This window comes from Syzygium oleosum, unplaced genomic scaffold (assembly GCF_021117445.2).
Source record: "Syzygium oleosum isolate NSW1041296 unplaced genomic scaffold, Sole_v2.1 Sole_v2.12, whole genome shotgun sequence".
NCBI lineage: Eukaryota > Viridiplantae > Streptophyta > Magnoliopsida > Myrtales > Myrtaceae > Syzygium > Syzygium oleosum.
In genome coordinates, this window is record NW_026607496.1 from 6,618,183 (window position 1) to 6,641,141 (window position 22,959).

Consider the following 22,959-nt stretch of genomic DNA (forward strand, 5'->3'; position numbering starts at 1 on the left):
GCGGGACGCGCGACGTGGACACTAGGTCGGACCCCCCTGCGTGCCGACGTATGGCGGGCGAGCGGGCGGGCGGGCGAGAAGAGAAGAGTCCCCGTGCGCATTGACGTGGGAGGGAGACAAAAGGTGGTGGGACAATTTTAGCGGACGGTGGGGATCGGTCCACGTCCGCTCACTCGGTTAGGGACAAAATTACTTTATGTGATAAGGCTCCAATCGAAAAGAAAAAAAAAATGGAAAAATTATGTGATCAGATTTTATGGAATTCCTCGCATACAGTGACACTGGGATTGGGATAATTGTCCTAAAAATCTTAATCCTATTGTACGGCGATCAATTTAGTCCTAAACTTTTTAATTGTATCAATTGAATCATAAAGCCTTTTTGATAATTTGTCAATTTAGTTATAAACTTTCGAAAGTTTTGCCAATGTAGTCCTCAACCTATTATTTAAATAATAAGCCAAAATAACTACATTGACAAATCGTCAAAAGATTTAGGATTAAATTAGCACAATTGAAAGTTCTTAATACTAAATTGGCAAATAGTCAAAATATTTAGGATTAAATTGACACAATTGAAAGGTTTATGACTAAATTGACCACCGTATAATAAATTTAAGATTTTTTGGATAATTTTCCCTAGTGACATTTTGTTTGCCATCCAACCAAGAAAAAAAAAAAGAAATTTCAAATTTTCATTCGGCACAATTTTCTTTTAAAAAATAAATTATTCGAAAATATTTTCCTAAAATAATTAGTCAATAAAAAATATTTTTATTATCGACAATAATTTATATCTAAATAATTTCACGGACAATTAAGATATTGTTTGTTAGTTCATGTTTGCGAGCGATATAAGCTATCATTTTTAGGAAGATGTTTTTCAAATTTTTCATTTTTTGCGAAACGAATGCACCTGAGTAATTTTGATTTTTTACTTTGTCTGACCATTTACATCATGACAAAAATTTGAGGAGAAGAGAAAAGGGAAAGATAAATGTAGAAATATCTTTTATGTAATTGGAAGTACGTGGAGCCGCGCGTAAACTTTTCATAGATAAAGCAATTTATTCTAAAAAATTGTGAAAAAAGTTATGGGGTAACTTTTTAAGTTTTAATAGCGAGATACAGATATTGATAAAACTAGGTTTCTAATAGAGGAAAAACACATGTTTCTCTCACTTTTAGGCTTCCTAAATTTGTTATTGCTTTCTCTCTTTCACATGTCAACAAATAAATTTTGTCATTTTCAAAGTACCGTCCTCCTCGTGCTACACATTGTCTCTAAAAATGGATATCTCTCATTGTCAGACATCGTTAACAAGTGCCATGGGACACGCTTTAGCCATACACCTAACAAAGAATTAGTAATCGGTCCGGTTCCTTCTTTTATCTTATCTCGCTATCGGATTTCCTAAATTGCCCTTACTTTCTCGGACCGACCTTATATGCCGCACGTGCCTTAAACCTAGTATCTCGTAAAGAAGGCCGAGATGCCATTTAAAAGGTCAGAACATTAGGAGGAAAAAGCCGATGCTAAAGAGAAACACCCACCAATCTAATCGAAACATGGGTCTTTATCAAAATTCCGACTTTACTTCTTGAAAGTGCTATTTAGAGTACGAATATTAGCTTAACCGAGATTATCAAGACCGTTAACCAGGCGCCACGAGACACTCTCTAACAAGACCCCCTAACAAATGACGAGTAATTAGTCCGGCTCTTTCCTTAATCTCATCTCACTATCGGATTTCCTAAATTGCCCTTGCTTCCTCGAACCCACCCTATTTCCTGCACAGCTGCACGTTTCCTTCCGCGCGCAGTCGTGTCGCGCGGCCCGCGCGTGCCTTGAACCTAGTATTCTCGTAAAAAGAAGGCCGAGATGCCGTTTAAAAAGTCGGAAATTTAGGAGAGACAAAGGTAAAAACACGGGCCTTCATCAAAATTCCAGCTTTCCTTCTTGAAAGTGCTTATTTAGAGTACGAACAGTTAGCGCGACCGAGATTATTCAGAGTGGTTAGTCTGACTCCAACCCCACACCTAAACAATATTCTCTGGCTCGCCACGACTCGGTCTCTCTCTTCTTAAGGCGGAGCGCGACGCCATCTCCAGTTTCTCTGACCACTCTCTCTCTCTCTCTCTCTCTCTCTCTCTCTGGAAGAGCTGGGTTTCGTCGAGGTGCGCACTTCGTTCACTTGTTCTTGGTCTGGAGATTTTACTTCGCCGGGGTTCAGTGTTTCCGGGTTTTGTTTCTTGCCTGCTGAAGCCGCTTCCTCTGCCTCTCTCTCTCTCTCTCTCTCTCTCTCTCTCTCTCTCTCTCTCTCTCTCTCTCTCTCTCTCGTGAATTTGATTAAAGCTCGCGGCTTTTTAGATGCTCGGACTTGAGTGACCGAAAGCTTTATCTGGGTATTCCAGTTCGTTTATGCTTCGTTTGGATATTGCGGTTTGTCTGTCCTGTCGCCTTGTGATTCGCTGGATATATGCATAGGGGTGTTAGGCATGTCAAAACCCTGAAACTCCGGTGGTCGGATCGGTTGACTTTTTGCACCTTCTTCTTTGTGCATTGGCATTGTGGGGTTGCAAGGATTTGTTCGGGGGGTATCAGAAGGGGGTCGCGCGTGGGGCGTCTGTTGTTTCCGGAAATTCTGGCCTGGTGGGGGCTTGGATTGGTCTTTCTGGTCCAAGCTCTGTTTGGTGAGATCTTGTGGAGTGGATGAATATGGATCCTCCCTTTAAGGGGTATTCCGCTTCTGTAGCCGGACTTTCATTGGACAATCAATCGTTGCCGTGGTGTGCGGATTCGAGTTTAGTTCCTGGACCCAGATACGAGACCAATGGCTTCAGGAGAGGAATTCAATACGTTCCACCCCCCATGGCGACACAGATTAGCGGAACCCCAAGTGCCTCGAATTCGTGCATGACTCAAGAGGAGGATTCGCCGGAAGATTGCGATTTCTCTGATGCGGTTTTGAGGTACATAAGTGAGATGCTTATGGAAGAAGATATGGAGGAAAAGAATTGTATGCTTCAAGAGTCTTTGGACCTTCAAGCTGCTGAGAAATCTCTTTACGAGGCTATTGGTAAGAAGTATCCCCCTTCGCCTGAACCGAACCCAAATTATACCTATCTAAGTGGGGAGAGTCCTGAGGATGACCTCTCTGTAAATAGCTACGGCTATTTGATGCATAATCCTCTGGAATCATATTCTTGTGAGAACACTTCCTTCCCTCAAGTGCAGAGTCTTTCATTTTATGGCATTTCTCAGTCATCTTATGCCTCTTCCAATAGTGTCGTCGGTGGTATGGATTGCTTTGTAGATTCCCCAGCTAGTATTGCTCAGGTTCCTGATATGGGTGGCGAGAGTCAATCTATTTGGCAGTTTAACAAGGGAGTTGAAGAAGCTAGCAAGTTTCTTCCCAGTGGTAATGGGTTTTTCGATAATGCGGAGTCAAAAGGGTCCTTACCTGAGTCAAAGGTGAGATCTTGTGAGGTGGTCAAGCTAGAGAGGAAGGATGATTGCGAGTGTTCTCCTAATGGCTCACGGGGGAGGAAGAATCCTCATAGAGGGGATACAGATTTTGAAGAAGAGAGGAGTAGCAAGCAAGCTGCTATTTTCTCTGAATCGCCTCTCCGATCAGATGTGTTTGATCATGTGTTGATTTGTCCTCAAAAGGGTCCAAGTCACATAACCGTACTTCAAGAAACCTTGCAGGATGGAACTACTGCAAATATGTTGCGCAATGGGCAACCTAAGGGATTAAATGGTGGTAAAGGACGTGGGAGAAAACAAAATGGGAAGAAGGAAGTCGTGGATTTGAGAACTCTCTTGATCAATTGTGCACAAGCAGTTGCAGCTGATGACCGTATAAGCACAAGTGAGTTTTTGAAGCAGATTAGGCAGCATTCTTCTCCTTTTGGGGATGGAAATCAGAGATTGGCTCACTGCCTTGCAGATGGGCTTGAGGCTCGCCAGGCTGGCACGGGTAGCCAGATCTATAAAGGCCTCATTAGCAAGAGAACTTCTGCTGCCGCTATATTGAAAGCTTACCATCTTTTCCTAGCTGCTTGCCCATTTAGGAAGCTTTCTAACTTCACTGCAAATAGGACAATTAAAAACCTAGCATCTGATTCCATGAGCGTCCACATTATTGATTTTGGTATTCTTTATGGTTTCCAGTGGCCAACGCTTATTCAGCGGCTCTCATCAAGACCTGGTGGACCCCCAAAAATTCGGATTACTGGGATAGATTTCCCCCAACCTGGCTTTCGGCCAGCGGAGCGAGTGGAGGAAACAGGCCGCAGACTTGCAGCTTATGCAGAGTTTTTCCATGTCCCATTCGAGTATAATGCAATAGCAAAGAAATGGGAAACTATTCAGATAGAAGAACTCAAAATTGACAAGGATGAGTTACTTGTTGTTAACTGTATATATCGCTCTAAAAACTTACTTGATGAATCGGTAGCAGCTGTCAGTCCGAGAAATATGGTCACTGATTTGATGAGAAGAATCGATCCTGATATTTATATCCACGGGATTCTCAACGGGTCTTACAATGCACCCTTCTTTGTTACACGATTTCGGGAGGCACTGTTCCATTTCTCTGCACTTTTTGATATGCTCGAAACTCTAGTTCCCCGTGAAAATCGGGAGAGAATGCTGATCGAGAAAGAAATATTTGGAAGGGAGGCATTAAATGTTATAGCTTGTGAGGGTTGGGAACGAGTTGAAAGGCCAGAGACATACAAGCAGTGGCAAGTACGTAACCTGAGAGCTGGGTTTGTGCAGCTTCCTTTTGATCGGGACATCGTGAAGCTGGCAAAAGAAAAAGTACGGTCAAGCTATCACAAAGATTTTATGATCAATGAAGATGGCCGGTGGCTGTTACAAGGATGGAAGGGCCGGATCATCTATGCCCTCTCTGCTTGGAAACCTGCCTAGTGAATTTACGATCAAGGGTTTAACAATGGGGCTTGACAATGTTGGGCATACAACAGTAGATGGAATACCGAGGTGAGTTTTTGTTTCTCTATTTCTCTCTCTCTCCTGGAACCTGCTTTTGTGACCCGTCCCTCCACTGGCACTTTTGTTTGATATAACCTTGTTAAACTGGCAGGTAGATGGTTCGGTCTGGTGACTTTGTTCAATTGTGCAACAGATGGTGATGTAGATTTAGAGGTCAAAGTCCTGTGGAAGAAGACGGGGTAAAGCAGAATTTGTGCCTTGTCTTCTTCCACAGAATGTCAAACAGTTAGTCCAGCACAAAGTGTAAACGAAACAAGTGCACATAATTCTCAAATTTAGAGCATCTTCCCTGAATATGACATGCTCATTTGCAAGGAGTCCGTGCAGTTGATTCTAACCCGTCCCTGAAACGATATGATTATGATTGGCCTATGGTGTTGCTACAGCTTGGTAAATACATGGCCATCTTTTCCTTTTTTAGTTGGTTTATGTTTGTTTCAAATACCAGGTGCTGCTCTTCAATCGAGTCCATACTCTTCAATCGGGTCCATAGCTTGAGGTCGATAGCCCGATGGAGACTTTGGAGGGAAGTTGGTCGCTGTGATCTTGCATAGATGCCTCTGATTGGCGGTGTATAGTCGCAGCCGATGAATGAGCAGGCTTGAATTTTCCCTTGTGTCCTGTCACCATGCATTGTGTTTTCATGTAGAGTCAAAGGATGGCACATTGATTCCAAGGGGAAACCCGCCTTTCTCTGTGATGATTTTCTTTGCATTCCCTTCTCTGGCAAAATTCAAGGCTTCCAATAGAAAGTGTGTGAAATGTGTCGAGAAGAGAAAAAGGAATTGGGACCGGGGGTGTCCACACGAGACGGGTCCCCTTCTTCCTGGAGAAAAATCCAAAGCAATCAGTTTAAAAAGGGCACCAAACTCAACCCAAGTATTCTAGGAGAAATCTGAAAGTACCCTTGAAGTGGCGGCCGTTTCTCTAGGTTGCCCCAAACTTGTCTTTGTTTAAAAAAATGCCTCCCGAATTCGATCACATTGACTCCATAATCTCCTTAAATTGGCGCCTGTTTCATGAAATTTCTCACAAATTTGACTTTGCTTTGAAATGTCCCTTGAACTTGATCGTGTCGACCCATTAACCTCTGAGCTCGTTGCATCGACCGATGAACATGTACTTGTCACGTGCACGTTTTGCGCCTTTTTTCGACTATTTCAGTCCAAAAATCACCCAAAACTTCAAGTTGAGTTTAAAATAATCAGCCGTCAACCTTATCCCTTACTTCATGCACTCAAAAAAGCACCTAGTAGGGTTTGCTTTAGTCCTTGACGATCTCATTACCATTCTATTGGCACAACTGCAGTGACTCGCCATTTCCATTTTTCTTTTTAACTATGCTCGAAAAGCCCTGGCCCTTACTTTTTGGTATGTGAAGTTGGGGTAAATTACGGGTTTTTCTTTTTTAACGTTTTTGATGATCACGTGAGTGGCACGGAAGAATCGTGCCCCTTTTTTTTTGTTTCTGGACTAAAATGCCTCCTGCAGAAGGGGCGAAACGTGCAAGTGTCGAGCAGTGTCCGTTGATCGGACATTACTTCCAACGGGGATAAGCTTAGGAACGTTTATCTGGTCAAAATGATCAAGTTCATGAATACTTTGGAACAGTATCAAGATTGGGAGGAATTTAGAAAAACAGGTGCCACTATGGGGAGATTATTGATAGGGATGGGGACGAGGCTGGTGATCATGGTCCTTGTCCCCGGCGGTGCCCCAATCACATCAGTGTGATCTCATCATTATAATTATATATTGTCTTACGTTATAAAAATTTCCTGAGGGTGGGCAAAAGAACAAGTCGCATGGGTTGGTTTTGTAGAAAACAAGCTCCTGCTTTTGTGAAGCAGTCGATGTTGGGCAATTGAGAAGACGGAAACGCCGAATAGAATTGTCCCACCCACGTTACTTCACCTAGAGAACTCTTCGTGTTTGCATCTGCCATGTTCTCATTTGTAGATAAGAAGAATACACCGTTTTGGAAAAATATCGAATGGAACGGATTCGCCGATGGAGGCGGGATATGTCGAAACAAAATTAAGTTTTCGGGGGAATTTTGAGAAACGGGCGCCACTGCCAAGGAGCTTTGTGCGACTCGCGTGGAGCGTATAAAAGTCGCCCAAGACTTTCACCGTAGAATCATCGGCTTCCAGGATGATTTAAGGTGATACGCTGAAGCCTCTCAACAATAGTTCTTTCCGGAGATTAGTCTAGAAGAGCAAATTCAAAGATGGTAGAGCAAGAGTGGCCATGGAAAGCGATGTCAACATCAAATGCAATGCTGGAAAAAGAATTGAACTCGCAGCAGAACCCTACACAAGCTATCTTAAAGACTGGTTCGAGTTTGACAAAATTTGCGCCTCCAAGGCACCGTTTAAACAGTCGTATAAAGAGAATTCGTGACTTCCAAAGCAGTGCCTCTCCTGTTATGTGTAATTGGTGCATTGAAAAAAGAACATTTCCTTATCAAATATGCTTAACAAATGTCCCAGGAGCACTGGTCTACAAGACGCTTATTGCAAACAACAATCATCTTTGATTTTGCTTCCCTTCTTGTCTGTCAAAACGAGAAGCGCAACTTGTCCATTTATGATATTTTACAGACGGAATCACTGAGTCCTTTCACCGTTTCCCAGTGTCGAGATTCCATTGCTACGATTGCTCTTTGACGATCTCGAGCTTGCAAACTCCTTCACATTGGGGATGGCAGGAGGACTCTGGAGGATTTATGCCATAGGGACCTGACATCCAGCGAGCAATGGCAAAAGGATGTATCTGTTCCCAAATTGCAATTCCTGATAGTTCCATAAGACGGCAAATAATACACTTGGTCGAACAATAATGGACCATAAGCATTCAATATTAGCTGCAATCACGAAACAGGATGGCCAAAATCATAAGCATCCCTCTACTCGAAGACCTGCACAGGAAACACAAGAAACACGATCATCAGTTTTCGTGTTTGTATGTCCAACCAACCGGCGCAAAAAAGGATTTTCAGATTGAACAGCTCATCGATCCTGTTTCACAATCCGCGATATGGTTTGACAACAAAACTTCCCCACTTTCCTCGACTCATTCTTGGCTGAAACTGACTTACTTTCATAGAACTCTGTAGTGCAATTTTGGTGCCAATTTAAAAAAATCTATGTGATGTAAGTGGTTTTCCTCAAATAATGCCTGAAAGGAAAACAAAAGGGGCAGCCAGTCTGTTGCAATACCAATGAAACCGATGCAAAAGAAAGCATTATCAAGAGCTTGAAAATTTCATCCCCCGGTTGTCCTAGACATGTAAAAATTGTTCAAGACTCATGGTAGTGGCACCATAAATTTGACTGAAGCACCAACTTGAACAAAAAAAAAATATCGTATAGGGATCCAACTGCACAACAAAAAAAATCGAGGGACCTATTGAATATTTTGTAATGGTTGACGGACCTCCAGTGCCTTTATCCCCTAAAATATTACTCCTATTGTTGAAACAAAAAATCGATCCAAAGTCAACATTAAGAACTAGTGAACCACTAGATAGATGTTAAGACTTGTTCGCCTGAGTCGAAAGAGACTGCAACTCCCAGAACCAATCTCAGAGACAGGCTAAGCCAAGTTACCTCGAAGATGTGGAAAATATACCTGTCGGCCCAGAAGTCAATATAATAAACTCTCATTCTTCTTCAGATGGACGTTCTTCACCAAACCAGCGCGGGGGATCAAATCCAGATCCACCTGGCAAAATGAACACCTGGGGAAAATGAAAACCTTTTCTACCTACATTTATCATGGAGAAAGCAAGAGCTCAACGGAGCGCGCCATAGTTTCCTCGATGAACAGAAAGGGTTGCGAACTGCTGATACAGTGTGAATGGCATTAAGGGCACTGGTGGAACCCTGCTGTGTCGTGAAGTTTGTACTTTCCAGGTATGCAAATGAGTTAAAGCACAACATAAAATTAACATAGAAAAGATAAATTCTCCTACATCATTTCCAAAACATACTGAAGCTTAAAAAGAACCTTCAGATAATAAGGTGCTCGAAAGGCAATTACCAAGAGGATTGCAACGGCAGAGACGCCAAGCCGTCAGGACGGTGCCCTTAACAACCCCATACTTCTTGTAGGCTGCCATCGAGTACTCGCTACACGTCGGCACGTATCGACAACTATTCGGCAGAATCGGCGATATTTCCCCTAACAGAAGACAACCAAGCATAAGAAAGAGGAAAAAATTTTCAACCTTCATCCTCCACATCCAATTCAACGAAACACCCACCATTCTATTACTTCCTCCCATGCCACCAACAACATCAAGAAGCGACAAAGAAGATGCAACCGAAGCATCAAACTATTTAACTAGGAGGCGGACAATTGATCGAACACCTGAGATGCAAGTGGAGAGACTCACTCTTGTAGAACCTGAGCATACCCAACGCAGCTTTAACCCCTAAACTGTTCGCCTCTGTCTCTGGTTCCGCAACTTGGGCACAAAAACCGACGTGGGATTCACAGTAGCACGAAAAGTACTTCAATTCAAGCACAGGCAGAGACGATACCTGGGGAATTGCTCGGGTCGGAGCTGCTCCTGAGCTCGCAAGTAATGGATTGGAACTTGGAGGAAGTTCGAAGTTTCGAACGAGGGTTTCGAGGGAAGGGACGGATGGAGGAATGGGAATTGGGAGAGAGGAGAGGAGGGAAGAGCTGCTGCGAGTTCAGGGAAGCGACGACCGCCATGCGAGACCACCAAAACCTGTGCGGGAATAGGAATGAAGAGAGGGTGCGCTTGTCCGGTGGAAATAACTTGTTGAAAAAAGAAAAGTTTTGCAGTGGCTCTATACAGGGGTGAGCAAGACAGACCGCCTAAATCGGAACCGGACTGAACCGACTGGTTGTAGGGGTGTCAGAACCGAACCGAAAAATCGAACCGAGATACGAACCGAACCGAACCGAACCGAAAATTCATGTATTTTCGGTTCAGTTCGGTTTCGGTTCGGATAATAAATAAATGAATTTGGTTAACACAATGGTTCGGTTCAGTTCGGTTCAAATCGGTTCGGATTTCGGTTTTTTAATGTGGTTTTCTTCCCTTCGCGCTCTCTCTCCTCAATCTCACTGTTCATTACTGCAGTACTGCTCACCTCTCACTGACTTTTCTCTCTCTCTCACTTTTTTACTTTATTCTCTCTCTTCCTCTGTCTTCACACTCTCACTGCTCTCCTCTCTCTCTCTCTCTTTCCTGCTTTATTCTCTCTCTTCCTCTTCCCTCGCAGGCTCGCATCATTATCATCTCCCAAAAAGTGACGAAAGACATTTTTCTCTCCGGCTTCTTGAAGTTGGGCCAGGTGCCGCGCTTGAGGTGCTCGGAGGCGGTCCGCGACGGGTTGGAGGCGGAGAAGACGGCCTCGTAGAGGGAGTGCCGGAGCTTCACGGCCTTGGCGAGGCCAGTGTCGGCGTTGTGGACGAGCATGGGCTCGAGGTGCGCCCAGTACCACGCGCCCTTCCCCTTGACGGCCTTTGGCCGTAGCATGACAAGCCCCTTGTAGCGCTTGTTCACGGCCTCGACCGTCAGCTCGTCGGCCGATGCCGACATCGAGATCGAGTCCACCTGGGCCGGCGACGGCGGCTCCGAGGTGTTTGTGATGGCCGCCATTAACCAAACGGGTCGTCCGAGTCCCGGTCCTCGCTTTTTTGTTGTTAGAGCGGGTACAGTCGCCGGAAGTTCGGTCTCCGGCGAGTGTCCATGGCCGACTCCGGTGGTGATCTGGTGGGACCTTTTGGTGGTGGGTCATCAATTGACCTGCTTCTTGACGGGAAGAAGAAAGAAGAAGCAGTCTCGCAGAGAAGGGAAGAGAGAGCGGAAGAAGAAGACGAGGAGGGGGTAGGGAAGAAGTGCGAAAAAAAATAAAAGAAGAAGAAACCGAAAAGTAAACCGAACCAAATCGACTTATCGGTTCGGTTCCAATTCGGTTCGGTTCCTATTTGGTTCGGTTCAAGGAGGCACCCTTAACGGTTCGGTTCGGTTCGGTTCGGTTCGGTTTTTCAAGAAAACCGAACCGAACCGAACCGTTTACACCCCTAACTGGTTGGGTCCGGTTCTCAGAAATATCAGTCCGATTCTTGATTTCTAAAAGTGAAATCGATTTCCAGGCAATCCGGTTCTCGATTCTAGGGTGGGAACCGGACCAGATCGGACCGACCGGACCGGATCGATAAATATATATTTTTCTAATTTTTTCATATATATGATATTTAATATATATATGAAAAAATTGAATAATCGATTCCAATTTTTTCCATGGCCTTACGGGATCAAATCAGAACTATAAAAGAAAGAACGGAACAATCAATTCTCAGTTCACGAATAATATTTAATATTGATTCCATTGGAACCGATCCACGATCCCAAGAATCGCCGGTCCGGTCCCCAGTCCTAGAAACTGGGAACCGGCCCGGTTCCTGGTTCTTGGGTTGGACCAGACCGGACCGGGAACCGCTCACCCCTAGCTCTATAGTTCATATTTCATATATGTATATTATATATATATATATATGATATTAAAAGATCATTATAAAAATCAGTCTGGGATAAATTTATCAAAGATGTATCAATTCGGAATTTTTCGTGGTATTAATCCTTATAAGAAGTCATATGACATGATACTCTCTATTTGGTGTATGAACGGCATTAGAGGATTAATTAAAAAATACCACTATAAAGAATTAAACGAATATTACGAAATCAATAAAATGAATATTATTAGGTAAAGAGAAAAATCCATCGTCGCAAAAATTTTATAATATATTCTCAAAGCGTCACATACATGATTGTGCATATTTCATGAAAAAATATTGCCCTTTTCCCTTTCTTTCGGAATTTACGAATACTACAGGAGGGATTGCTGCTTAAATTAATTTTGAAGCTTAATTAATTTTTCATCACCTTGAATCTCCATTAGCCCTAGGCAACCAGACACCGTCAACCATTGAAGCCCTTTTAATCTTGATACCGATAGCCTCTCAAGCAATTCACAGATCGTCTCACATCCAAATTATGGAGTTTCTTCGACTGCTGTCCGAGCCATCATCAATCTCACCTTCCTCAGCAAATAGAACAAATTTGTCAAGAAGGCAAAGGACGATGACCTTTTCATCGGTGGCTTTATACCGTGTAGAGTCAATTCTTCAAGACTGGACGGAAGCCCTATCGAGGATTAGGGGTCTTCACAAGTTATCTTAAGAACCCGAAGCCGGGGAAGGGTAGCCAAATTAATTAGAGGAAGCGTGACATCTCCCATGACGAGTGTCAATCTCTCTAGGTTAGATAACCCCTCGAACCACTCTATATTCAGAGCTCCTTCACCAAATTTTGATAATCGATAAGTCTTGCCCTGTATGTTCAGATCGACTAAGTTAGTTAAATATGAGAGGTTGGGGACTTATCCACATTAAATGAGATGAGAATTTCAACTCCTTCAGGTTCACAGAGAGTTCCGGCAACTGTTCAAGTTCATCATATTGATCCAAATGAAGTTCTTGGAGATGAGATAGCTGATTCACAATTGTGGGCAATCGATAAACCTTGCTTCTTGATAAGTCTGGTGTCCTAAAAAAAGGATAGACCCCCAATTTCACTTAGAATTTCCCCCTCAGGATTTTCACAGGTTCCAGCATGCAACACTTTTTTATTCTCTGGCATCCCTATGGCCCTGGTAGCTATCTTATTGCACTCTTGTCTAGACCTAAAACCTCCAATATTTTCAGATTTCCAACAGAAGCAAATAATTATATGATGTGTTCCCCTCAAATCTAGCTCAAGCAAGAGCTCTAGCCCTCCTATTGGGTTCAATAACTTCTTTATCCAAGTATCAGTAAGACTCATCCTCCTCGACATTTTAAGATCTACAATAGAATTAGGCAAATCCCGTGATTCCCGTCCTATAAAATCCCAATTCAAGCAATGATTTTAATTTCTCTACACCTTGAATCTCCGTTAGCCTTGGGCAATCAAACACGCTCAACCGTTGGAGCCCCTTCAATCCTGATACTGATAGCCTCTCAAGAAATTCATTATCCCTCACATACAAACTATGGAGTTTCTCCAAATGCTGTCCAAGGACATAATCAAATTCAACCTCCCTCAGCCGACATCCATAAAGGTCCAAATTGGACAGATTTGTCAAGTTGGAAAAGAGTGACCCTTCCATTGGTGACTTGACAGTATATAGAGCCAAGTTTTCAAGACTAGATGGAAGCCCCATCAGAAATCGAACATCAACACAAGTTATCTTAAGAATCAGAAGTCGAGAAAGAGTAACCAAATTAATAAAAGGAAATGCAACATCTCCCATGACAAGTGTCAAGCTCTCCAAATTAGATAATCCCTCAATCCACTCCATCTTTGGAGCTCTTTGTCTGAATTCTGACAATTGAGGAGTGTTGTCCCATATATAAAGATTGGATAAGTTAGTTAGGTATGAAAGGTCAGGGGCTGTCCACAATAAATGAGATGAGAAATTTAACTCCTTCAAACTCACAGGGAGTTCTGGCAACTGTTCTAATTCATTACAGTCGTCCAAACAAAGTTGTTGGAGATGAGAAAGTTGATTCATAGTTGTGGGCAATCTCCTAACCTTGCTCTCTCTTAGATCTAGCATCCTCAAAAATGATAGACCCCCAATTTCACTTGGAATTTCCCCTCTCAGATTTCTACACTTTCGGGCTTTCAACTCTTTAAGATTCTCTAGCATCCCTACTGCCTTTGGGAGCTCTCTTATCGCACTCCCTTCTAGACATAAAATCTCCAACCTTTTGAGATTCCCAATAGAAGCAGGTAATTTTGTGATATCAGCTCCCCATAAATCTAGCTCAATCAAGGATTCGAGCTCTCCTATTGGGTTCGGTAGCTCCTTTATCCGAGTTCTACGAAGACTCATCTTCCTCAACATTTGAAGATCTCCGATAGAGTGAGGTAATTCTTCGATTCCCCTGGCATCCAATTTCAGTTCAAGCAGTGATTTTGACTTTCCAATGGACTCTGGAAGTGTAAAAAGTGAACAATCATCTAAACCCAAACACCACAGATGATTAATTTGTGCAACATGATCATCATGTACTTGAAGTTCCCTCCTTCTTACTTTTGGCGTTGACAGGGATTCTAGACCACCTATGGAAGACACTGCAAAAATGTCCCAATCGTCTTCCCCTACCATATCAATCGACTCGATTTGCAAGTGCTTCAGGTGTTCTAGTTTAGAGAAAGAGCCATCAACCGCTAGCAAGGTCGTACAACCTTGAAGAACCAATATCTTCAAATTCAAGCATTTTGAGAAATCAGGAGTCCTTTTTAAGCTTGGGCAATGAGTAATTCGTATAACTTTCAAGTTCTCGCTCACCTGGAATAACAAACCAAGAATCAGCCAAGTCAAGAAAGGCAAATGGGTAAGTTTGGTTAGCAAGACAAATGCCAGAAAAAGTAAACTGCATAGTATGATGTTGTACCAAGCATGGCCCCCATCCGGTCCAATCTTCAGTAATGTTACTTCCTGAGAGCTCGAGCACGGCCAATTTCTCGAGACTTAAATTTGTCGCGTTTAATTTCAAAGGGCAAAAACTCCAAGAGAGCCATGTTAACTTGGAGAGAATATTTTTAAAGTCCCCTACCAAGTTCCCCCCCTCTAATTCCAAGAATCTCAGATTGGGCAGCTTTGAAAATTCTTCACCTGTGAAATGATGCACATTGGAGAGTCCCGTTAGTCTGAGTGCTACGACTTTATCTGTCCCCTGGTGATAGGAAAAGCATAAGTGAACATTTCAATTGAATGACAAACACGGTGCTGTACAAGTCTGAGGAACATGATTTTGTCAGCAATGGAACATACAATATTGCTTTGTACGTATCTAAACTGAGAAAAGAACAAGAAAGACCTAATCAAGTTAATCCGACTTTTTCGTACAGCTGAAAAGAATTTTCTATACTGTATAAAGCATAAATATATTACTAATCACTCAGTTTAAGTGAATCTCTGTCGATAAAAAAGAACTTAGTTATCACTGGGTAAAACAGCTTGATAGAAAATACTGCCTACATTATTTAATTTTTCTAAAACATAACAAACCTGCAATGGTTTTGCAATAGGATTAATACCATGAAAAATCTAAAACTTGTACACTTATGACAAATTTACCCCAAACTAATTTTTTGACCAAAAACCCCAAACTGCTACACCAATGATAAATTTACCCCAAGCTAATTTTTTTGACTATAAAAAACCCTAAACTTGTACATTTGAGACAAATTTACTCTCCGTTAGTTTCCGTTAAATTGGATTAATACCGTAAAAAATCATAAATTGGTACACATGTAACAAATGGAGGGTAAAAATCAAAACTGGTATATCCGTCAACTGCCGAGTGTCATTTAACAAAGCAATTTGACAGTAAAATTTAACGAAAACTAACGGATGGTAAATTTGTCACAGGTGTACAAATTTAGGATTTTTTGTGGTCAAAAAATTAGTTTGAGGTAAATTTATCGCAGATGTACCAGTTTGAAGTTTTTCGTGGTGTTAACCCTTTGCAATGCAGGAAAAAGTTGCCGGACCAAATTCCTAACTATGTCTTGAGTTTGTAAACCGATTGCGACTCTATGGATGGATTCCCGCTTGGTCACTTTATTAGGTTTCTTATGAGTTTTATTACAAGATGAGGCACAGGAACCGGAAAGTCAAACTTGTTTTAGGAGTTTCTTGCGGATTCTACAGAACAAAGGATCAACGCACAAAAGAGATATGCTTTCTAATAGTAGAGATTTTCGACCAACCTCATGAAAGTCGCCCTTATATTGTTTGAAATGTTAGAGATAGACCATTAATGGCTAAATCCATATATTGCAGGAAAGTTTTGCCAGCCTATACACAAAAGATTGTAGTAAATTACCGCTCCGTTTGTTTCCCGAAAAATGAATGATTTGAAAAACATTTCCTTAAAAATGATCACTCATATCGTTTAGAAAAATGAATGAACGAAAAATATTTTTAATGTCTACAAAAATGTTTGAATGTACATTATTATCGATAATAAAAATATTTTTCATCAACTGATTATTTTAAGCGATTTAAGCGATCATTTTTATGAAAATATTTATCTAGATCATTCATTTTTCGCGAAACAAACGGAGCATTTAAGCGAATATTTTTACGAAAATATTTATCTAGATCATTCATTTTTCGCGAAACAAACAGAGCAATTAGTTTCTAATTCTATTCCCAAATTTCCAGTAAGAGGTGGTCGACGATGTCTCGTTTTAGATTAATGTCGCTAATGATTGCCAACTTAGCAAAAAGGAAGACGCAATCTGCACCTGTTTTCATATCATTTTGTTTAGAAATTTTGGTATCCCTTGAAGTGGTGGCTGCAACACTTTTTATATAAGATAATGATATAACCATCAATAAACCCCTATAAAAACATTTCCATTTTTCTTTGCGAAAAGGAAAGTTGAACAAAAATATTTACCTGCAAGAAACTTACTCCACACTGTTGGTAAATGCATGGTCGATTTTTTCCTAAAGAAAATAGCAAGGTGACCGTAGCTTACCTCTTTCATCCGAACCACGTCCAACGCAATCTTCGGTAACCACAACCTACTGCGTTTCCCCGGAAAATTGACATCTTCGTGCTGAACAATTGCTCTTCCAAGATCTCTAAGTTGATCGTGCATCCCCAATGTGTCATTTTCAACAATCTTTATCAAAGACATACGGATAAGGATAAGAACTTCACTCTTTGGGAAATAGTTAGAAGCTTTCCACATATAATACGGATGGAGTCTTTCCTTTCCAATGAAGTAACATGCGACATCAAGAAAGATTTCTCTTTGACGATGGTCTAACATGTCATAACTAATCCTTAATTTATTGAAGACTTCCTGCTTGGGTACCAAATCTAATTTTTTCAAGGTGTCTTTCCAGAAAAATTTGCTTTTGCAACAAAGTGAAGAACCGATTACCTCGAGAGCTAATGGAATTCCACATGTTTTGCTAGTAATTTTGCGTGAGATTTCGTCGTAGTCAGGTGGTGGGAAATCCAACCTGAAGGCGTGTTTACTAAAAAGTTGAAGAGCATGGAAAGAACCCATTTCTGTCATTTCATAAATTTTAAACTCTTCATAACTTGCTTGGAAACTACTTTCTTTGTCCCTCTCTTTGATTGGCAAAAAGTTGATGTCCCTCGTTGTGATGATGATTTTGCTTCCTGGACCAAACCAATTGCTCTTTCCTGCAAGCTTAGAGAATTGGTCCCACTTATTTACATCATCAAGAATAATGAGAACTTTCTTATCACGAAACCTTTCTCTAATTATGTTAATCCGTGCATCAATAGAATTATAGATCTCTAGAGATCTGCCTTGGAGAATTTCTGATAATAACTGTTTTTGTAAGTCAATAATTCTACCATGCTGCGCAGATTCCCAAACATCCAAGAGGAAGCTATAGCCTTGAAATTGATTGGAGATTCGATTAAAGATAGCACTTGCTAGAGTTGTCTTACCGATACCGCCCATTCCATGGATGACTAGGTAACGAACATCATGAGAACCTTCATTTAACAAGTCCATGATAGCTTCGATATGATCATGAATCCCAACTAAATGATCGGGCAGATTTCTTATTCTTTTCATCAGCTTGGTCAAAACCTCGTCAATAATCTTGTTGATGATTTCACCATGGCTGGCATATTGACACAAGAATCTTAGCATGAAACAGATGGCAGATAAACTCTTAAGTTGGGAACCATTGAAGACACAAAACTAGTTGGATTTCTGAATCGGCAAGGTGTTACCAAAAAGAAGATCACTTTCTTAAGTCAATGGATATGTTCACTATAAGTCCTAAAACATATCGCACAAGTGCAATTGAATTCAAAATTTTTTAAAAAGTGCAATTAAGTCTTAAAATTTGTCAAATTGGTTCAATCAAGTCCTAAAGTTAACATCGTCGATTTGTCTAACGGAAAATAATGACGTGACATTTTTAAATGAATTTCTATCTCCTACGTGGAATTTTTAATTATTTTATTATTCAAATCTTATTTAAATTAAATTAAAAGGCTAAAAATTAAAAAAAAAAAAGACTGAAAAAAAGGAGAGAAGGAGCTTTGCCGTGGGGCCCCGCCACCCATCGCCGGATGGGCCGGCGGAGGTCGCCAGCCCTGGGCGAGGGTGGCTGGCCCTCGCCAGCCCCGGGCAAGAAAACAAAAAGAATAGACTAATATCCTGTGCTTGGTAGGAATAATTAAAAGAGGAAAAATGGGAGAAGATTCTATTCATTATGATCATCTCACTAGTGTAGAGATCTTCAAAAATATTAACTATGAAGTAGGGAAAAATTCTTTTCTCCTCATTGCTCTTCTCTCCATCAGATAAATTAACTATAAAGGCAGTGTGGCATTGTTTCTTTTGGGACAGTAAGCAGTAAAGCATCATGAGAACGCATCATCATCTCAACAAAAAACGTACTTCTCTAGTGAATATGTATAATTATGCTTTTTAATTGCCCAGAAAAAACAGAAGAAAGCAGATTTCGAACCCACAATCGTACCCTTTGTCCTTCAAGCCCCATCCGTTGATTCTTGCGACCTCGGTCAGAGCGTTCTTCCATTGTCGAACATCATCGCAGCCAAACTTCTTCTCATGCTGCTTCAGATCGTCGAGGTATAATCGAGTTTTGAGCTTCACGTCGTCGGGATTCACGTAGTAGAAAATGGGTAGGATCACTTTGCCGTTTTCTTTGCTCGAGCACTCCACCATGTGCGCGAGCTCGCGAAGACACCACGTGCATGATGCGTAGTCCCTAGAGAAGATGGGCACGTATATTTTGGAGGACTCGATGGCTTGCAGGAGCTTATCTCCAATCACTTCGCCCGTTCGGATCTCTTCGAAGTCTCTAAAAACGCGAATCCCAGCTCGAACCAGGGAGTGATAGAGACAATCAGCAAAGCTGAGGCGAGTGTCGGGGCCTCTAAAATTTAAGAACACCTCAAACTCAGCCCCTGACGACAAATCGCAGTCATCGGCAGATGCAGATGTCGTCGCTACGTCTGGTGAGTCCGTCTTTCTCTTCATCCTCCTTCAGGAGCTCATAATCTTAACCAGATTGATCAAAGAGAGATGTGGAGTCCTTGCTTCTTATTCTGACCTGGGATTCCTCAAGAAAAATTAGCAAAGCGACGGAGGCAGGAGAATAGCAATGTGCTTTGGCTGTATTTTCTTGGATTTGTTTGCTTTGTCTCAGCACGGAAAGAATAAAAAATAGCGACGAAGTCAACGGTCAACGGTCAGAATAAGTGCTTTTTTTTTACAATGACAGTCCTCCAAAGTGGCATAAGTGCTTCTTTTTTTTTTTGTCAACAGTCAAAATATCGGGGAAATTACCAAAAAAGTATTAACCATATTGTAATTGCGTCAATTCAATCCTAAACTTTTTAATTTAACCAAATTAGTCATAAATTATTTAACAATTTGTCAATTCAGTTCATCCAACCAATTTTAATCGGAAATCACTAACTTAGATGCTAGCCGTCCTACGGGGTGCCACTAGTGCTAATGTAGACAAATTTTATAATTTTTTACAATTTTATGATTTTTTTTGTTATTTTTCTCTTCTTTTTTTTTTGTTTTTTCATTATGGTCGGTGAGGGCTGGTCACATGGCAACCCTCGCCAAGACAAGGCCTAACCTTGTCAAATCTAGCAAGGTCGTGCCCATGGCCGACGAGGGCAAGCCTCGCCAGCCAAGCGACGGCGACCCTCGCCAGCCATAGTGAAAAAACAAAAAAATAAGATAAAAAATAATAATAATTCATAATTATATATATAAATTGTTCACGTCAGCAATTTCAGCCACAACTGGCCATATGGACTGAATTGGAAAATTGTCAAAAGACTTAGGACTAAATTGATCGAATTAAAAGGTTTAGGATTAAATTGACACAATTGTAATAGGTTTATGACTTTTTTGGTAATTTTCCCGTCAATATTGACAACTTCAAAAGCGACAAATGTACGTTAAGTCATTGCATTGAATACTATAAATTTATCAAATAAGAAAAAAAAAAACCTATTTGGTACTTTTTATCAACTACTTCTACTACTAAGACTCTCTCTCCAAAATGTAAAATTGTTTAAGCTTTTAATAATTACAATAACATGTTTATATTTTTATATTGATAAGTTTTAAGAATTTCGTGTTAAATACACTCCAAGATATGAATTTGGTAAAATTTTGAAAAAAGTCATCAAATTCAAAGTTATGAGAATCTTCGGGAATTAAAAGAATTACGATAAAAATAATTTTGCATTCTTTAATGTGAAGAGCTTTTATTACATTCTTAGGCTCCGTTCGTTTGGCGGAAAATATTCTCCTTTTGGAAAATATTTTTCCGGAAGTCATTTTCCTGGAAAATGTTTTTCCGGAACATAATTTTCCGGTGTTCGGCGACCAATATGAAAAAGTTTCGAAAAATATTTTTCGCCGGCGGCGGTGGCCGGCGACCGACGGCCAACGTCCGGCGGCGGTGGCGGTGGCCGGCGACCGGCGGCCAACATCCGCGGCGGCCGGGCGGCGGCGCCGGCGGCGGCCGGGCGGCGGCGGCGGCAAAGCGGCGGCGGCGGCGGCATGGCGGCGGCCGGCGACCTTAGTGAAGAAAAAGAAGAAAAAGCTCCGGAAAATGATTTCCACTTTTGAAGAAGCGGAAGTCATTTTCCGTAAACTTAGGCTATTTTGTGAGGGGGGAAGGAAAATATTTTCCCACGGAAAACGTTTTCCGCCCCCCTAACACCGGAAAACCCGAAAAATATTTTTCGGGAGAATATTTTCCGCCAAACGAACGAAGCCTTAATGTGAAAAGCTTCTCCACCAAATCCTCCGCCCTCAGAAAATTTTTAAAGGAAACATCATTTTGGAAAACCTTGAAAAGTCATCCATTTATATATAAATGGCGAAATTATTGACCTGAACGCCCAAAGCACGATTCTCGACCTAGAATTGAGAATCGAACCGGTCTGTTCTCGAACCGCCAGTTCCTGCCCTGGTCGATTTTGTTCCAATTCCCGGTTCTACGAATGATTTGGCCCATTGTATGTTTTGGAAGAAATAAAACCAAATTTTTTTATTAAAATATAAAAATTGCATTGTTTCACTACAAGAACATTTGTGGGTCAATTATGTTGTTGTTTATTCACGTTGACGATCGTAGTAGTTTACCAACTTAGTCAACAGACAAGAGAACACAATCAAATGACGATTCGTCAACTTAGTCTACAGACATTTTTCAATTTATGAACGGCTATATAATTTCAACAATAATGTAAATATTAAGTCATGAGTCATGAATTATTTCTTCCGTTTCCCTTTCTTTGGAAAATCCTGAATATTACAAAGAGATTGTTGCTTCAATTATTCAATGCTAAGGTGAACATGCATGATGTAAACCCCAAAAAAAAAAAAAAACAGAAAATTGCTCGGAGGAAAGAAGGCGGCAAATTTTTACCAACTGTAAAGAAGGCTCACACTATTTCCACCTCCTTATTAACTCTTAACATGCCCAATCACATTGAATTGACTACATTATCCCTTGCGGGTCTCATTCTTGACTTAAGATAATTTTTTACCTTTTTTCTCTCTTTTTTTCCAATTTTACTAAAAGACAAAATTACCCACATCCAAATAACTTTTTTCACCCTAGCCACTTCTTCCACACCCATTGCATTTCAATGTTTCCTTCATGTTTATCTTCTTTTGAACTTGTTCTCCACTGTTATAATCTTAGCAAGCACTAATCATATATCAAAGTTAAGAAATGTTAGTTTAATCTGCAAAGTGTTTACTTTATTTCCCTAGATTATCTTCATGATTGTGAATTTTTCAACTTCGATTTTTGGTACAAATTTACGAAAATTTACTCAAAGACTAAATATTGTGGTTGATGTAAACATTATCCACAATTTACTCATCTTTGATCGTATTGTTTCTTGTAGTGCAATTACTATGGAATACAATATTGTTTTCTACTTAAAGATATCTATTTATGATGAAACTGTGAATGGAGAAAATAGCAATCAATCATCTCAACAAGTTCATTTGAAACTTTACCAAGAAATTTTCTAAAGCAAGAGTATCTTTTGAGTAATGTGCGAACGTATCTTCTTGCTCAAGGTTATTTTATCTCAATAAAAAAGTCAAAGAGAGACAAAATGCGTTCTTCTCAGTTGTGATAGGGAAAATAGTTATCGTGATTGACATAATATTTCTATTGCACGTCGGAGACGAAAAACCAAATCTAATGTCCTTTGAGGTACTTTGCTATAAAACGAAGAACGAATCATGGTCACTCAAAATATTGAATGCATCACACAATAAATAATTGAAAAATGACTATTAGATTCACCGATAAAATGAAAATTGAGCAATTAAAAGACATAGGCTATCATTTAATGACACATATTAAAATGTACAACACATTAACAAAATAATTAGTTTCCACGTACAAAAAAAAATATACAACTTATTTACAAAATTAGATGGTTTTTGTTTACTCTTACTTGTACTTGAGTTATTTTTTAAATAATAGTTTCCTAGTATAAAAAAGAAGAAGAAATATACAACTTATTAACAAAATAATTATTATTTTTTGTCATGAACACATTAATTAGATAGCTATGCACCAAATAAACTATTTGTTGGAAAAGAAGTACACCAATTTTTTCATAAATGGAGAAAGAAAAGGAAAAAACCAAAAAAGAAGAAATGAAGGCAAGCAATAATCTTAAATCAAAAGTGGGCCCCCCATTTAACTTAATAAACGCTGATTGATAGGAGCATGAATAGTTTCATTTATAGTAAAATTGAAACAGAAGAAAAAAACAAAGGTGAAAAATAATGTAGTCAAT

The 22,959-nt window shown here is 40.5% G+C and overlaps 4 protein-coding genes across 7 annotated transcripts; 1 reads left to right on the top strand and 3 right to left on the bottom strand.

Moving 5' to 3' along the window:
- Positions 1-1,949: 1,949 nt before the first annotated feature.
- Positions 1,950-5,643, top strand: LOC115672289 (scarecrow-like protein 9). Its single transcript, XM_056316494.1, has 3 exons — positions 1,950-2,177; positions 2,371-5,010; positions 5,114-5,643. Exon 2 carries the CDS (start codon positions 2,713-2,715, stop codon positions 4,936-4,938), a length of 2,226 nt encoding a protein of 741 aa, XP_056172469.1. The 5' UTR covers positions 1,950-2,177; positions 2,371-2,712; the 3' UTR covers positions 4,939-5,010; positions 5,114-5,643.
- Positions 5,644-7,422: 1,779 nt separating this feature from the next.
- LOC115672170 (UPF0161 protein At3g09310) lies at positions 7,423-9,830 on the bottom strand. Of its 4 annotated transcripts, none has more exons than XM_056316298.1 (5): positions 9,570-9,830; positions 9,422-9,481; positions 9,067-9,207; positions 8,634-8,748; positions 7,423-7,942 (listed from the first exon to the last, which is right to left on the bottom strand). In XM_056316298.1, exons 1-4 carry the CDS (start codon positions 9,745-9,747, stop codon positions 8,687-8,689), a joined length of 441 nt encoding a protein of 146 aa, XP_056172273.1. In that variant the 5' UTR covers positions 9,748-9,830; the 3' UTR covers positions 7,423-7,942; positions 8,634-8,686. The 4 variants fall into 4 exon arrangements, with proteins under 4 accessions (XP_056172273.1, XP_056172272.1, XP_056172274.1 ...); XM_056316297.1 differs by having other exon boundaries at positions 8,656-8,748; positions 9,422-9,493; XM_056316299.1 differs by having other exon boundaries at positions 8,656-8,764; positions 9,422-9,493.
- Positions 9,831-12,923: 3,093 nt separating this feature from the next.
- On the bottom strand, positions 12,924-16,825 carry LOC115672226 (disease resistance protein RUN1-like). The gene is made up of 4 exons (XM_056316377.1): positions 16,610-16,825; positions 14,512-14,793; positions 14,047-14,405; positions 12,924-13,998 (listed from the first exon to the last, which is right to left on the bottom strand). Exons 1-4 carry the CDS (start codon positions 16,823-16,825, stop codon positions 12,924-12,926), a joined length of 1,932 nt encoding a protein of 643 aa, XP_056172352.1.
- A 1,637-nt stretch (positions 16,826-18,462) lies between these two features.
- LOC130139557 (disease resistance protein L6-like) lies at positions 18,463-19,271 on the bottom strand. The gene has a single exon (XM_056316770.1). It carries the CDS (start codon positions 19,133-19,135, stop codon positions 18,560-18,562), a length of 576 nt encoding a protein of 191 aa, XP_056172745.1. The 5' UTR covers positions 19,136-19,271; the 3' UTR covers positions 18,463-18,559.
- Positions 19,272-22,959: the final 3,688 nt, after the last annotated feature.